Raw genomic sequence first — 16,109 nt, 5'->3', positions numbered from 1 at the left:
CAATTACAAGTTCCTGCTCCTTGAGCTTGCAATTTAAATTAGACACAGTACAACTGGGGATTTCAAAACTACAGTGAACGATCATGTATCCTTTTGCATGTCAGGTTTGAGAGTTATTGTTTAATATTAACTTTAAAAAAAAAAATCAAACTAACTTTGTGGAAGTAAAGTCAAGCATTGGTGGGATGGGGGAAGGCAGCCCTGGAAAGCTTCCAGAAAGAAGTGGGTCTGGATGCGCAGGGGGAGCTATGAAGGAGGCAGGTGAGGGATAGGGCTTTTGGGGGGGGGGGGGGGTGAAGATGGGTGACTAAATTATCTTGAATTGATGGGGGGAGTCTAGTTTTGTAGAAGGAGGGGGGAATACAATACCTTTTACAGCACCTGCATAATGCTAAAACCATCTTTCATGCTAATCCCCCCCCATCTCCCCAAATCTCTGCACAGCAGCTGTTTCTATTACACACTTCACAATATTGACTACTGAAGTGACAGTGATGGTAAAGAAAAAGCATGTAGTTCTCCAAGTGCTCAGCTGTTATCTAATATGAACAGGGCCATGGGCACCTGTCTCTGCATCCTCCCAATAAGCTGTACTCTTTTGAAATTATAATAAAACTGTTGGCCTTGATTTAAATTTTTTTTTAGACAGACAGTCCTGATGAAACGAGCCAAAGTCTCCCACCTTGTTTGCTGTTGCAATTGGCTGCTCGGAATGCTTTTGCCTTTGAAGCCTGATCCTGTCACTTTGTGCTTGCAGGTATTGACTGTCCTTTCAAATGACCTGGCACAGCTTTCGCAGAACTTGTTAAGCTAAGAAGAATCTATAAATATGGTTCCATTTCAGAGGTAAAATGTCAAGGTATTGTGAGGGGGAGCTTCCACGCCAATTAAAGGAACGTGCACCGTGCTGGAAACGTACCTTGTTGTACTTGGAAAGCAATCGCATGTGCAGGCACAGGCCCTATATTATCCACTTCAATTAGAAAAAATTATAATGCTAAAATAAATCAAAGAGAAAATGGGTGGGGGGTGAAGTAACTCAATGAAACAGGCCCAGGTGCAATAAAGTTATGTGATACCTTCCTTAGCCAATGTGCATTGTACTTGTATTAATGAACTTCTGTCGAGTTCTGCCTAAGGACCCAATTCTGCAATAAGCTCCATGTAAGCAGTGGGGTTGAGCTCAAGTCTGTTAACATGGCACTGGGCATTATGAGAGGTGAGAGAAAATGTTGTGAAATTCACTTCAATTTTCTACCACACTGGCCTGCTCAAGGTAGAATCCTCAAGATAATTTGTGGTTGGCAGCAGCTTAGATAAACTAACCCAGTTTCCATACCTGTAAACCAGAATATTTCCTAACAGGGTTCTGTGCAGGAGTGATTGTTACACGTTTATACCTACAATCTAGCACTTAAAATCTGCCACATAATACAACTGATTAGTGGATAAAAACCTATATAGAAAAAAGTTATAATACCTAGCTTTCACATAGCACTTTTCATCCTTGGATCTCCAAGCACATTACAGAGGTCAGTGTCATGTAGAAGTTTTTCAGCCTCATTCAGTGTGGACAGATTCCTTCACTAAAGCAGTTAAGCATTTAGACCCCCATCATGCAATGAACTCAGTGGAACTCAGCGTAGGATTACATTGTGTGTGCAGCAACAGGATATAAATTCTCTTGCTATCCTTCCAGTGATGATACAAGCTGGGATCAGTGTTTTAAAAGGTTTTCTCCCATTAACTGGGCTCATCCTATAAAGCACTGACAGTGCTAGGCCCAAGACAATATGGCAAATTTTCAAACGGGCTCTAAGTCCAATTTGCAAATCAGAGTTGACTCTGAATGAGACTTAGGCTCGTAAGTGTCTAAGTCACTTCTGAAAATAGGATTTAGGCACCTACATCACATAGCTGCCTTTGAGACTGCTGCCCCTGGTCCCTGCCATGAACTGCTGACGGTCTCAGTACTGATGGGCTGAGGTCAGAAAGGACTCAGCAGTCATGATAGCTTTACTGCAGTTCCACCGTTTTGTTAACTGAGCTGGTTTAAATTAATAAAAGGACAAGAGGAATGGCCTGGCCTTTCATAAATCCAGGTCAGTCTTTATCTACTTTTTGCCTCCCCCATCCCTCAACCTTTGTTCCCATGGCTAGGGAATTAGCATTGGAGTGTTTCCAGCCAAATGAGCCCTGCAGTCTCTCCTGATTGGGCCAAAGTAACTAGCCGCACTGGCTGAGTTGCTTACTAAGGGCTCTTAACAGAGGTATGCAGAAGTTATTCTCAGTCCTGCCTCTAGGCCACCTACTGCAGGCTGAGTTGCTGTGAGAGGCTCTTCTTCTCTAGGCTGTAGGGCTTCTCTCTCACTGAATCCCAGCTGCCAGAATGGTGGTAGAGCTTTTTCTGGATCTCCGCTCCCAGCCCTGCCGAGCCCTCTTTATATTTGCCAAAAAAAACAACATCCCATTTGAGTTCAAGGATGTGGAGCTGCTAAAAGGTGAGTGAAAGGCACATTTACCTGTGCGTGTGTTATCCCTTTACTTTGCTAGGGGGGCCTGGCAATAACTTCTTAAGGGAGAACATTCGCTCTTAGGAGAACTGATCTGCACTGGGCACTGTGCAGCATGTTCCACTTCTCAGGTGTAACTGATTCCCAGGCACCTCCCTTGCTATAAACCCTAATGTAGCTCTGTCCCCCCAAACAGGGATTTTGCCTTGTTCATTGCTGACCTCTAGTTGAGAGTGGAAATCTTATTTAGGAAACTAGACACATGAAAGAAATGTAGCCCCAGCTCCTTAAGCTTTTTTCTGTTGTTGTACTTTGGGGCACTGTTGTAACAGTTGAACATTTGGTGGGGTGGAGTCTTGGCTGTTTTTAACTGTCAGGCTCACATTTAGGAGGTGCAAGGTTATACCCAGTCTCTGATTCTCAACAGTTAAGCATATTACTAGTTAATGAGCATTGTTAAGTGAAGGAATGGGGCCAGGGGCATGCTCTCACAGTCACACGTGCAGGCTCCTACTAGCAGTAGTCCTGCTGTTTCCATACTCCACTAAGTATGTTTCTCCTGTATGATGACATGACTACACCAAAGCACTGAGCAGAAATGCTTTCTGAAAAGTCCTGCCTATGCTGAGTGGTCTCCAGCTCCCTGTAATTCAGACTTGCTGATCTGGATCTAAACCTTGGCTCTAATGGGTCATCTTTAACACTAAAAAAGTCTTGAGTTTTGTCTCCCTCTTATGACCCTGAAGCAGATTCTTGCACAGTCCATAAAATGGGTACTAGAGAGACTAAGACTAATTGCTGTTTAAATGCTGTAGTAATGAGTAACCTATAAATATTCTTATCTATCTCAATATCTGCTGGGGCTGTCTGGCCTACTGTGCTCTCGAATCATGGCCTTTCTTGCCCCATCCCCACCTGCAGATTTCTCCCATTGCAGTCAAGAGAAAGTTTGTTCCACCAAACTGTTATGGCCTTTACTCCCTCTTTGGAAGTGTCCGTTATCTCACTGGGTAAAAGCCAGCTGCGTCACATGCTCCCCTCCAACTTCTTTTTTTTTTTTTAAAGGGGATGTTTATGCCTTCTGCTCAAATGTACCCCTATTCTTGTAGGATGGAAATGCTGCCTGTCATAAGGGGGAGTATGCGGACGGCCCATGAAATTAAAAAAACTCCCATGATTAGGTGATCATGGCAAACTTCTAGCTCTTGCAGCAGAGACCGTTGCCTGCCCCCACTCTAAACTGTGGTTCTAGTCTGGAAAGTGACCTTTGGTGAAGGGAACTTGCCTCAAATAAAATATGCTCGGCCTACAAACTCAGGCAGGGCTTTGGGGTTAGTATGGTTTGTTTTCCTAAACCCTGGAGTGGGGGGAAAAGAGAACTGAGCTGTAATAGGAGGTCTGCAAGCCAAGTTAGTTACACGTGTGCTCCCCCTTCCTTTCAACATGCTTACGCTGGTGTAATTGACTGGAGCTTGGTAGACAATTCTGATAAGCACTCTAAGGAATGTGTGAACTCCCTTCTAGTTGTGTTTGAGCTATAGGGGAGCTGGAGTCAAAACCTAGGGACTTATTTTTGTCACTAAAGTCAGCAGCTGTGACTCTCTGAACATATGCAGACAGCAGATATGGAGAGCTGAGAAAGGCCACTCTCTAAAACCACTCTTCAGTGAAGAACTTCCATGGGAGTATATTCTGGAGCTACTAAAGAGAGTGGGGGTGAGGGGGACTGTAGAAAGAGCCTGAAAGGTGGGATTTCTCTCTTCTCTACTTTTTCTTTGTTTTGTTTTAATTTGCCTTTCCTACAAAACTCGGTAGCCTTGCTGACACTGTGAAAATTTCCCACTACTGACCATGGAGGGATTGGTGGGTGACCTGGTGCTGCGGGGTTTAACAATCACTTCTGACATGGTGCTGAACATGTTTAGTCCTCAGTTCAACTACAAGAACAGCCATGTTGCTTACCAGTTCAAGTGTGCATGTTGCCAACATCCCTTGTCAGCAATGAGGACTCTTTTGTAGATTAGATGTAAGGCTTGTGATGTCACGCTGCACTAGCTCTCCAGTCACCACAAGAGTGAAAACTGAGTGATTGAGAAAGGAAGGGGTTTTCATCAAACTGCTTTACATTTGGCTATTGGTTGATGTCTGTCTCTTGTTAATACCTATCTAATGTCAATGACTAACACTCTGGCTAAATTGACTCTTTTTGTTAAAAACTTAATGCCCTGGGCCCTTCAGCTCAAGTTCATAACAAACATCCTCTTGAGTCTTCCAGGAGGTCATCTAGCCTTGCACTCATGATGTTTTACTAATTTAAAAACAAACAAACAGGAGACAATGTTGCAAACAATGAAGGGAGGGAAAGCCTTTGTGGGTTGTTATCCACCATAAAGAACAAACAAGGCACAACTCTTTTTTAAAAAACCTCCTTTGCAGGCTTACCTTTCAAAAGCCTTCAAACTTTGAAAGGGGAGCAGGGATTTTAGACTTTTCACTATGACTTGTGTTTTCTCTCCTTTCCCTCGTCCTTCATTTATTAATATGCACTTAATTGCTCCATTCATCCCCAATGGATATTCCCTCTACAAAGAACAGCAACTCCTCTCTCAGTTAAGCGGCGTTAACCAGAACATTGGCCCTGCTAAGGAGAGCTCTCCATTCGTCCCTGTTTAAGTGAAAGCACTTGCCCAGCCTGCTGCTGTGACTGGTCTTTCATAGTGTCCTCAGCCTCTATGCCTCACGCACTTAGGCACCGAACTGCCACTTCTGAGGCACCTAAGGTCAAAGTTTAGGCACCAAAACCCCTCAGCTGCTACCTCATTCTAGAGGTGTCTCAAATCCCTCAGTGCCTAAATTTTTACTGTAAAAGTTTCCTAGGTCCTTATATTTCTGCCTCTGGGTATACGTACTGATGCCTCAGGCAGGTGCCTGAATGCCTCTCTCATGCCAGGTGAAAGCTGGCATTGCCCTGCCTATTGGGACTGATCCTGTGGGCATTCTCCTAGCACACCTAATTACATACGAAATGCTCACTCTAGGACAAGTCCCTTCCTAGCTGGAGGCAGGGGCTGGAAGCTCTGCTCTGAGTCAGAGTCTAAAGTAATCCAAGTACTCCCAGCTACATCCTCTAAAGTTCTGGAGGTACTTCCATACCCTGCTACTATGGAGCACAAGATGCTTTCTGTGATGGTGGGGGATGCACTGCTAGTCTGAAGCAACAAAATAGCATGTGGGGGGAGGGGTGGCATAAACACGCCAGTGGGGGTTTTATGAGTCTCATTTAGTTGCTCATGTTTGACAAGCTGCCTCCCAGGCAGTATCTATGTTGTCATGCTGGTAGCCGGAGCTGCCCCAGCTGGTTCTGGAGAGGATGCCAGATCTGCTGTCCTGAAGTCAAAGCGGTGCCTGCTAAATGTCTTTGGTACCAAAGGCGATAGTTCACCAAGAGAAGTGTGAACTAGGTGAGGACATGTAATCGGATACTCTTCTCTGCAAACAGGACTCCCGGGGTTTTACTGTGCCTAGGAAATGCCCATTTTGGCTGAGTTCAGGCAGCCCCATCTGGGATCTTGCTGAGCTATGACACACACAGAAGAATCTGTCAAAGTTATGTGGCCTTAATGGGTCTATGCTGACCTTGCAGCAGCTGCTGTGTCTCGGACCCCGTGCTGGTTCCTGCTCTACATTACGCAGAGATTTTACCCCTCCCTGGCTCCTGCTGCAGGCCTATTGGTGAGGGGAACGTGAGCGGACACAGCAGGGATGCTCCCTTGCCATCCAGCTGATGACATAAAATGTAGTTTAAACCTGGCTGGAATAAACCACAAAAGAGAAACTGCCTGTAATTACTAACATATGAGCTACTCCCCTCATTCCCATTGCTGCTAATAAGGCATAATGTCAGATTTAGGCTTTGTATGCTGGGGTGACCTTGAGACTGCAGTCATAGGCATGTTAAAGATTCACTTGGGTTGCTGTTGCAACACACTGCAGCTCTTGCTTTAGGTCCCTCTTCCAGTAACAGCAGGAAGGAGAAATGCAGTTTCTTGAGCAGACACTCTGCAGTTACTCTTTCCTTTCCCAGTGCTCACTGATATAACCCAGTGCAGCCTGGCAGCAGTAAATCCACCAGCTTTCAACTAACTGCTTCAATGAAAGGTTAAGTGAATCCCCTTTAGGCCTATGGCAAACTCCAGTGTTTCACAGCACAGGTGCTCTCCCCAAGAAGTCTCCTGCTTGCTTCCATTCATTCAGTGGGGAAGCCTGAGTTTGCAATAAAGCCTACTAATAATGAGGAGTTTGGCTACATTCTCTCCTCTCTCTGCCTTGCTCTTGCTTGACATTCGCCTTTCTAGAGACTTTGGTAGGGGGAGATGAATAAGAATATTCAAGGTACCGTGGGGAAGGAAGCGTTGTCAGTTTAAAAGAATATTTATCTTTTTAAACAAACAGGTTTGGGCTTCTTGCCTTTTCAGTACTGACCACCATGAGCCACTAAATATGGGGCAGGGGGAGAGAAGCCAATGAACTTACTGAAAAGGCTGAGAAACTGACTCCGTTGTCATTGGACTGACTGAAGGAGATTTCAACAAAATCGCAAGCTCCAAATGCTCTATGCTACACAGTAGCAGCGCTAGGCTTTGCCAAAGCCTACACGTTGCTTATGAATACAGCAGAGAAGCATTGCTACATTCGCTCCCCTTACAGGGATTCTAAAGTGCATTGTATCTCTGACTGCACTAACCTCCTGGATTCCTATGGAAATCCTTGTAAGTTAAATACATTTGGTTATGTTCAGGTCCTAAGTGCTACCAGTGTGGACATAGGCATGGATTCATGGTGCAAAAATCAGGGTTATTATAGCCTTTTATACAGACACACCGTGGGCCCCTATGCGGCCTCAGCATGCAGACAGACCGGTGCTGGATATGGGACAGCAGGTGAAGGGTGTGCTAAAATCTTCAGTCCAGATCTGCACTCTTGCTTCAAGCTCTACTCTCAAATCCTGACAAAGTTGCTGAGCATGGGAGGCACCATGAGGAGGGCACAAAGTTCAGCCCAAGTGGATGCTCTGCTTCCCTGGAAGAGTCACCATTGTTAGGTGATACCTTAAATAAGGCCTCAGAGCATAGGTGTAGTTTGACTTCTATATTTGGGGGGGGCAGCTCCAGCAGGCCAATGGGGCCATCTGGAAGGGGGGATTCCACGCTTGCCCAAGGCTTGCAGTTGGGGGGGGGGGGCGGCGCAACACTCTGCCCCAAAACTACACCCATGCCTCAGAGCTCTTTCATAAAGTGGCAATTACATGTTAGCTCATAGCAACCAATGCTGCTTAATATGTAAAGACCAACCCCTGGCTAAAAAACACAATATACAGGCTAAGCTATATTTTAAAAGAAAATAAAAGCCAGTCTGCTATTAAGCGTTGGCACTGCATACATAAATCCCACCTATCAAACTAAAACCAGACCCATTTAATCTGTGTGATAACAGCAAAACCACGAATTGCAAAGCAGAGTTCAGTAACCATTGGAAGCCACATTCTGAAGCCTAAGGATGGTTGGCATTTCAGAAGTGCTGCTTTGGAAGTGAATTTCCATAGGTCTGGAGACTGGCTGGAACTAGTCCTCTGAAGCATTCTTACTTCTCTAACATTGTGGGCTTCAGGGAAACAGATGCAAAGGATGAAGACTGGACAGAACAGAAAGGCTTGTGTGGCCTGAGTGAAGTCTAGGCCTGGAATCCTCCAGGCATTTCTAGAGCACAGCAGTGAGCAGAGAGAGAAACGTGGAAAAATCTTAGTATCCTTTTTGGAAGGTTGCCGAATGAGGCTGTGTTCCAAATAGAACCACTTCACGGTGTAAAGATGGCAAGCCTCATTTGTGACTATTCAAGTATCAGAAAACTAAACCAATTCCCAGAAGGTTCTGCATTATCTGGGGATCAGGTGCCAGAATGTTAGTACAAAAGACTTGAGAGTTGCATCATTTAGCTCTCTGAGGTTTACTTGTGCAAGTTGGTTAGAGGAGCTTGAAAACAAAGGGCCCAATCTTGCAAACACACAAGTCATCCACTCAAGTGAGTCTAACTAGGTAGGCAAGCACTACTTGTGCATGGAAGGGTTCTCAGGATTGGGCCTTGATGTGAACACTCAGACTTAAGGTAAACTAAATATTTTCCCTTTCAGGCTATAAAGCTCATTCCTTTCCTTCTATCTTGTATTGGAGCTCTGAAGAATTGTCATGAGAATGCAAACCCATGCCTATGTCTATTAACTACCTCAGACCTGACAGCATGCCTTTCTCTCCCCTCCCTGTCCTGATGCAAGTTATTCCTGCAATAAACTAATGGTGCCCATTCCATTTGATAATCGAAAGCAACGGATGTCTGAGTACAAACTATAATGCAGATAACTAACCAAAAATACCCTGAACTCCAACAGCGGCTTTGAGGGGTTTGGTAAAAGTGTCACAGCACTCAGTTACAAAATATTGCACTTTCATGTTTCAAAAGCATGATTGAAATCCTGTCTCACTCTAACAGGGCCAGAAAAGCTAACTGCATCTGAATTGAGCTATGCTCCAGTCAGTAGCGTAGCTGGGGGGGGAGGGGGGAGTGGTCGCTCCCCCACCGAGCACAAGTGGCACCTTTTTAATTTTACTCACCTCTGGGACTTCGGCAGCGGGACCTTCACTCGCTTCGGGACCTTCACTGGCACTGAAACTTCATCACTGAAATGCCGCCGAAGACCTGCAGAGCGAGTGAAGGTCCCGCCGATGAGGTGCCGCCGAAGACCCGGAGCGCTGCCCAGTCAGTAAAAGCGGCGCAGCAGGTGGCACTGCCCCCCCCGCCCCCATTCTCCCTCTTCCCTCCACCTGGCTCCGCCACTGGCTCCAGTTATGCCTATGTAACTGTCACTTTATCATTGTTACCCTTGTCCTGCTTCCCTCTTACAGTTACACCCATTTGTTATTTCTCATCTTAAAATTAGACTGCAGGCCCTCTGGGGCTCTCTCTCTGCCTATGTAAAGTGCCTCGCACAGGGATCCTGATAGGGGTCTTGGGACACTCTAGCAGCAGCAATCTGATATTAAAACAAGGTCTATGAAGCAGACGTGAGCTGACAAGCTTACCAGCATAAATTGAGCCTTACAAGCCTATTAACAAGTGTCAGAACACTGAACATGCAGACAATGAACAGGAGGGAGACAGGAATGCTGAGCTGATGAACAGGGAAGATAGCATCAGGATAAAGCTATGTGTGTTATGGAGCTCTGTTGCCCATTTGCTCTTTTAGGAAAATAAACAGGACTTTCCCTTATGTGGTCAAAGTTAGGATGTCATGGTCAAATATTCCCATGGACTTTGCTGATCCTCACTAATGGGTGAAGAATGTAGCTTGATTTGGGTGCTAAATTTAAACTTTGCTGGGTTGTTTCCCTCTAGTTACTGAATCTTCCTTGCATGCCACCACCTCCTTAATCTCCTCCTAAATCTTTTTAGGACATCACCTTAGTGAAGAGTTTGGCAAGGTGAATGTGCTGAAGAAAGTACCAGCGTTAAAGGATGGAGCCTTCACCTTAGCAGAGAGGTAAGGCTTAAACAAATGCAGCCCTCTGATACACTGTCTATCACCACAACATTTAACATCTGCCTGCTATGTCCCCTGCTCAGAGTTCCACCTTATTATTTGCTCATCTCTTCTCTCTCCATGCCTTGGCTTATCTGTCTCTTATACATTGTTGTTTGTGTCTTTTCTGCATTCATGTCCTTTCTCTTCTCTCCCTATTTATCAGCCCCACTCATCTATGCATCTTCCAGTCCTATATTTCCCTGTTCCTTCTGTCCTTTATGCCTTGCTACAATTGTGTATCCATCTTTGAAGACCAGGAGATGAGGATAAACATTGGCCCAGCCCAGCCACTTGCATCAGGTGGTGTGGCAGCTAAGCTGCCTGTAGGTTCAGTACTTGCAAAGTTCCATGGACCTGGTGAGTTGCTGACTGTATGTGGAGGAGGGGCTAGCTTGAGGATGTCTACAGGTCTGGTAATGTAAAGCTTTCCCATCATGGGTATATGGTCCAGTGTAAATGGTATAAATTATTCTAGTGGTTCAAGTTGCAACTGGAAATACAGGCGGTAGTGGGGTTGGATGGCTGATCTCCTTCCTCCCCCCCCCCCCCCTCCGGCCACCGCCCCACAAGCAAGATAAAGTATCACAGGGCAGTTTAAAAAAAGTATGCATGGAGGAAGGACAAGGGGAAATCCACTTCTTCTCACTTTTTCTGGAGGAAGGTGGGGAAGCAAAAGTGAGAGTGGATTTTTTTCCCCCCCACTTTCTCTCTCTCCCCTTCCCCCCACAGGAAAGTGGCTGGAATTGGAATGCAGACACTCCAAATGCTTTTTTCAAAACTAAAACATTCATTTCACCGAAACAACTCAAAATGAGTTCATCTTGAAAAGCAAAACTTTAATTAAAAAAAAAAAAAAAAAACCAAAAATGTTCACTTTCTCACCATTTTGTTTGTGAAAAATACCCAAGACTTCAAGCAGTGCTAGGAAGTAGAGGTTGCTATGGTATATGCATTTCTAGAGCGGGAGAGGGGGGGCAGGAAGAGAAGTCTGAGTTGTAACTCTCATGTTACAGAACATGACTGGTTATTAGGGACTAAGGGGAGATTCTTGGGTCTGTCAGTATTAACTCACTGACCTAGCTATTGGTAGTAAGAGTATTCTGGGGAATTGTGGGGAGGGAGGAGACAATAACTTCCAACTCCTCTTAATTCACCTGCCCATTGTTCCCTGTTACTACCTGGGCAGCATTGCGATCCTTCTCTATCTGAGCCGAAAATTCAACACCCCTGATCACTGGTACCCTTCAGACCTGCAGAAACGGGCCCGGGTTGATGAGTACTTGTCCTGGCAGCACACTACCATTCGGGAGAAAGGGTGCAAAATTTTCATAACCAAGGTAAAGATATTAGTTAACATGAGAACTGACTGCTAGCACCTGCTAGTGCTGTAGCACATACAATGCATTCAACCTCCCCTCTCCCTAGCATCCCTATTTCCTATAAAGTATGTGTGGGGCAAGGGATTGGGTGGGGAGGGGCATACTCGGAATGACCTATCTTGCTGAGCTGGTACCTTGCTTGTGTGGTGTAGATCTCTATTACATCCCAAAACCACATTAAAAGAGCACTGAGGTTGCGAAGTCCAGCACTCAAAAGTTAGAAAATGCCAGACATGCTGTTTGCTTGGAGTTTCTTGTATGGATGACTGGGACTGTTTCTGGATGTTGTGCCTCACTAGCCAAAGACCCAGGCCAGCTGATATTTGGAAATCAAACTGGAACTTGAGTTGCAATGGCGTCCCTGGTGAGCCAGCACCCTGCCTTATGGATTTTAATGACCCCACTTACTCCTGCTGAAAGATTCCTTTACATTTTAGTCCTAATTCTTCCCAAGATTGAATCTGCAGGAACATTGTCTCTGCTGTACTCAGTCCAGAGTAGTAAATACATGTAACTGATGCAGCATGGCAAGGGTGAGATGGTGCCACACACTGACCACTTTCCTCCTGCTTTCTGACTGACTAGACATAACTGATGCTTGTGTCTACAGAGACAAGCCCTCTCTTCTTGAAACAAGGGGCTGCAATCACAGTTGGTGTGAAATGTTTTTTAAAGGCAAATGTCTCCAAAGAGGAGAATCTGAACAAGACTGCCTGGTTTGGAGGAGTATGATACAACGGGTTGTAATGCTAGCTAGCCTGGTAGAGGGGGTTTCCAGTATCCGTTAACTAAGCCCACTCCATAATAAACTCATGAGGGATACTTAGAGTGGTTCAGGGTGCCATGGCTGCATGGTGGATGGACTAAAAATTGGCAGGTAACATGTAAGAGCTGCATTTTCCTCTCCCTGGTAGGTACTGGTGCCTCTTGCTGTAGGACAGCCATTTTCTCAAGAAAAGCTAGAGGAGGCTGTCGAGGAACTGAATTCTGCTCTGAAGCAGTTTGAGGAGAAGTTCCTGCAGGACAAGCCCTTCATTGTGGGCAATGAGATCTCCCTGGCAGACCTGGTGGCCATTGTGGAGCTCATGCAGGTGAGTGTTGGTCCTACTGATTCCAGTTGCCAACCAGACTTCAGACAAAGCAAGTTGGGTTGCTGGGAGAGTGGGCTGACACATGGCTTTCAGGTCCTGCAAAAATACCTCATATAAGAGTTCTCAGTTGGTCTTTAAAACTTTTTGGATAAAACTGAAAGAGTTGAAGCAACACTTCCTGTGGAAATGAAAAATATTTTGAACAAAGAATTTCAACCCTGCTCTGATTACTGGTCCTCTGGCAGAAATAAATGGAAATCAGTAGACTAGCTGAAAGGTCCTAAGTTACTAAAACTTATTCTAGGGTGAGTAACTGGAGACGCTCAGCACTGTGGAAAAACTACCTATGTTTTAAACTGATTGAGAAATGCATGGTTTCCCTTCCTCAGACTGGGAATTCCACAGGGAAAAGTCTGGGGGTCAGAATTGTGGGTGTTTTTTTGTTTGTTTTTTCCTGAGCATACAGTCTAAACTGAGAAAGAAAACATGTCTAGATATTAGAGCGAGGACTTCCTCTGTATCCCTAAACACATTCATACCATTGTATGTATCCTTAAGAATGAAGTACCTGTTTTTGTATTGCAGGAGTCTCCTTTTAATTGGCTGGTGTGAATCTACTTTACTTTTCCATTATAAAATTGATTATCTCTTGAGATAATGTTTGTAACATACTTATTGACACTTGTGCTGTTGGTTTGTCTTGTCTATTTTTGTTGCCCAGCGGAGTGAAATACTAGTCTCTTCACATTCTGGCTTTCATGTGTTAGCATGACTAATTTTGGGGTTGCAAACTCTGCAGAGAGATTTTTAAACCCAAAAAATGAAGTGTTTTCAATGAAAACTCAAGAATGCCTTTTGTTTTAATGTTTGGCAGAAGGGGAAGACCACATTACCATCCCTCTGTGTCCCCATGTAGCTGTCACAGATAACCTCAGATACTACTCTAGTCTCCTAGAAATAGAGGACTTGAAATGAGCTGAAACCAGGCCCCAAAATCTCAAATCTTCCAATGTAACAAGGGTGGGACTCACCACCGCAGTGCCTCCTACTGGTTACTCCGGGAATTAGCTCCGTCCAGTGGAGCGTCCCCTCTCAGTGGTATCCCGCTCGTTGTCTTGCCCTCAGTTGGCTTCTGGACCCATGTCGTTCACCAACTTGCGGCATCCTCTTCAGGACCACTGCCCTCTGGCAGTGCCCCTTAGTCCTTCCACACACCCTTCCAGGGGTGGGAGGGAAGAAGGGGGGAGTCAATCAGCAGTCTCTATGTCCAGCCACCATGGTCAACCACACATCCCAAAGTCTAATCCCTCTTGTCAAGGATCTGGAGTGGTCTATAATGGCCACTCCCTACGGCCAATGGCTGGGTGTACTGCAAGGGGGGGGGGGAGGACCCAGGCCAACCCTCTACTCTGGGTCCTGGCTCAGGGACCCTCTGGCGGCAGCCTCGCTGGCCTCCTTCTCTCCCCTCCATCTGCCCACTTCCCTGGGCCGCTTCCCCTATGGCCCCTTGCACCCGCTAGGCCCTTCCCTTCAGGGCCTGCAGCCTGGCAGGCCTCAGGCTAGAGCTCCCTTTTGCTCCCCGAGCCTGGCCAGCACTGTGCTGTCCATAGTGCTAGTCTCCCTGCTCTGGAGACAGACCTTCCCCTGTCAAAGACCTGGGACAGACTGCTCTCTCCCTGAGCAGCCTTTTTATAGGGCTGAGCCTGACCCTGATTGGCTGTCTCCAACCTGGGCCCTGATTGACTCCCAGTAAGCCCTTCTCCCATTGGCTGTGGGTCTGCGCAGGCCCACTGGCCTGCCGCAGCCCATACTCTCAGGGAGTGGGGCAGCTGCCCCACTACATCCACCTGAGATTCATTTTGAATTCCAAATGGCTTTTTGGTCTCATCCCTCTAAATCAGGGGTAGGTAACCTTTCAGAAGTGGTGTGCCGAGTCTTCATTTATTCACTTTAAGGTTTCGCGTGCCGGTAATACATGTTAACGTTTTTTAGAAGGTCTCTCTCTATAAGTCTATATTATATAACTAAACTATTGTTGTATGTAAAGTAAACAAGGTTTTCAAAATGTTTAAGAAGCTTCATTTAAAATTAAATTAAAATGCTAATCTTACACCGCCAGCCTGCTCAGCCCACTTCTAGCCTGGGGTTCTGTTCACCTAGGCCTGTGGCCGGGATGCCAGCTGGCAAGGAGCCGGCAGCCGGGACCCCAGACCTGGGGGGGGGGTTCAGGGGTCAGGGCAGAGGGCAGAAGGCAGTGGGGATGTGGGGGGTTCAAGGCAGAAGGCCAGAGGTGTGGGGGCATTCAGGGGTCAGGGCAGAAGGCTGGCAGGTATGGGGGTGCAGGGCAGAAGGCTGCGAGTGTGGGGGGGTTCAGGGGTCAGGGCAGAAGGCTGGGTGTTGGGGGGAGGTCAGGGCAGGGGGTGGGGGGAGGTGCAGGGCAGAAGCCTGGGTGTTGGGGGAAGGTCAGGGCAGAGGGCTGGGGTGTGGGGGGGGGTGCAGGGCAGAAGGCTGGGTGTTGGGGGAGGTCAGGGCAGGGGGTGGGGGGAGGTGCAGGGCAGAAGCCTGGGTGTTGGGGGGAGGTCAGGGCAGAGGGCTGGGGGTGTGTGGAGGTGCAGGGCAGAAGGCTGGGGTGCTTGGCTTGTGGGAGTGCTCCCAGCCCCCTGCCCTGAGCGGCTCATGGCAGGGGGCTGGGACGGATATGCCCTGTTCCACCCCCTTCCCCAAGGCCTGTCCCTATCTCTCTCTGCCTGCTCTACTGAGCAGCGAGCACGCTGCGCTCGGCTCTGCTCCGCTCCCCCTCGCAAGGGCCATTGTGGGCAGGGAGAGGGAGAGGGAGGGGGAGGAGGAGGGGCCAGAACGCACCACGCTGGGGGAAGAGGTGGGGGAGGGAGGAAGCTTGGCTGCCGCAGGACCAAGCTTCTGCCCCCGCAGGGGAGAGCGGTGGGCAGGGGGGGCTAAGTGGAGTCGGGACGCCCCACACCGCTCTCCCCTGTGGGGGCAGGAGGCAGAAGCTTGGTCCTGTGGCAGCCAAGCTTCCCTCCTCTCCTGCTTCTTCCCCCAGCGTGGCGCTTTCCGGCCCCTCCTTCTCCTACTCTCACCGGGCAGGCAGCATGCCACTCAAAATCAGCTCGCGTGCCGTGTTTGGCACATGTGCCATAGTTTGGTGGCCCCTGCTCTAAATGGATTCTGGTTTGGGCTGTTTGCATGGAAGTTGTGCTACTGTGTTTTTGCTTGTCTTTACAGCCTGTAGGATGCGGCTGTGACATCTTTGAGAACAGGCCCAAGCTGGTGGAGTGGCGCAGCCGGGTGGAGGAAGCTGTGGGGAAGGAGCTCTTCCAGCAAGCGCACGAGATAATCCTGAATGTCAAGAATATGAGCACCACTCAACTTCCCCCAGAACTGAAGGAGTATGTGAAACAGCTTCTAAAACCTTGAATTAAAAAGGGGAAGTGTCCCTCTAAGCAAAGCTAATTCTGTGTGGGTTTTTCTGCAT

At 47.2% G+C, this 16,109-nt stretch overlaps 1 protein-coding gene across 1 annotated transcript; it reads left to right on the top strand.

Moving 5' to 3' along the window:
* Positions 1–2,286: 2,286 nt before the first annotated feature.
* LOC128824591 (glutathione S-transferase theta-1-like) lies at positions 2,287–16,087 on the top strand. The gene is made up of 5 exons (XM_054006272.1): positions 2,287–2,501; positions 10,017–10,104; positions 11,333–11,483; positions 12,440–12,616; positions 15,860–16,087. The coding sequence occupies exons 1-5, from the start codon at positions 2,390–2,392 to the stop codon at positions 16,049–16,051; spliced, it is 720 nt and encodes a 239-aa protein (XP_053862247.1). The 5' UTR covers positions 2,287–2,389; the 3' UTR covers positions 16,052–16,087.
* Positions 16,088–16,109: the final 22 nt, after the last annotated feature.

The sequence above is a fragment of the Malaclemys terrapin genome, chromosome 16 (genome assembly GCF_027887155.1).
Source record: "Malaclemys terrapin pileata isolate rMalTer1 chromosome 16, rMalTer1.hap1, whole genome shotgun sequence".
NCBI classification, from domain to species: domain Eukaryota; kingdom Metazoa; phylum Chordata; order Testudines; family Emydidae; genus Malaclemys; species Malaclemys terrapin.
This window is presented reverse-complemented; position numbering and strand designations above follow the sequence as displayed.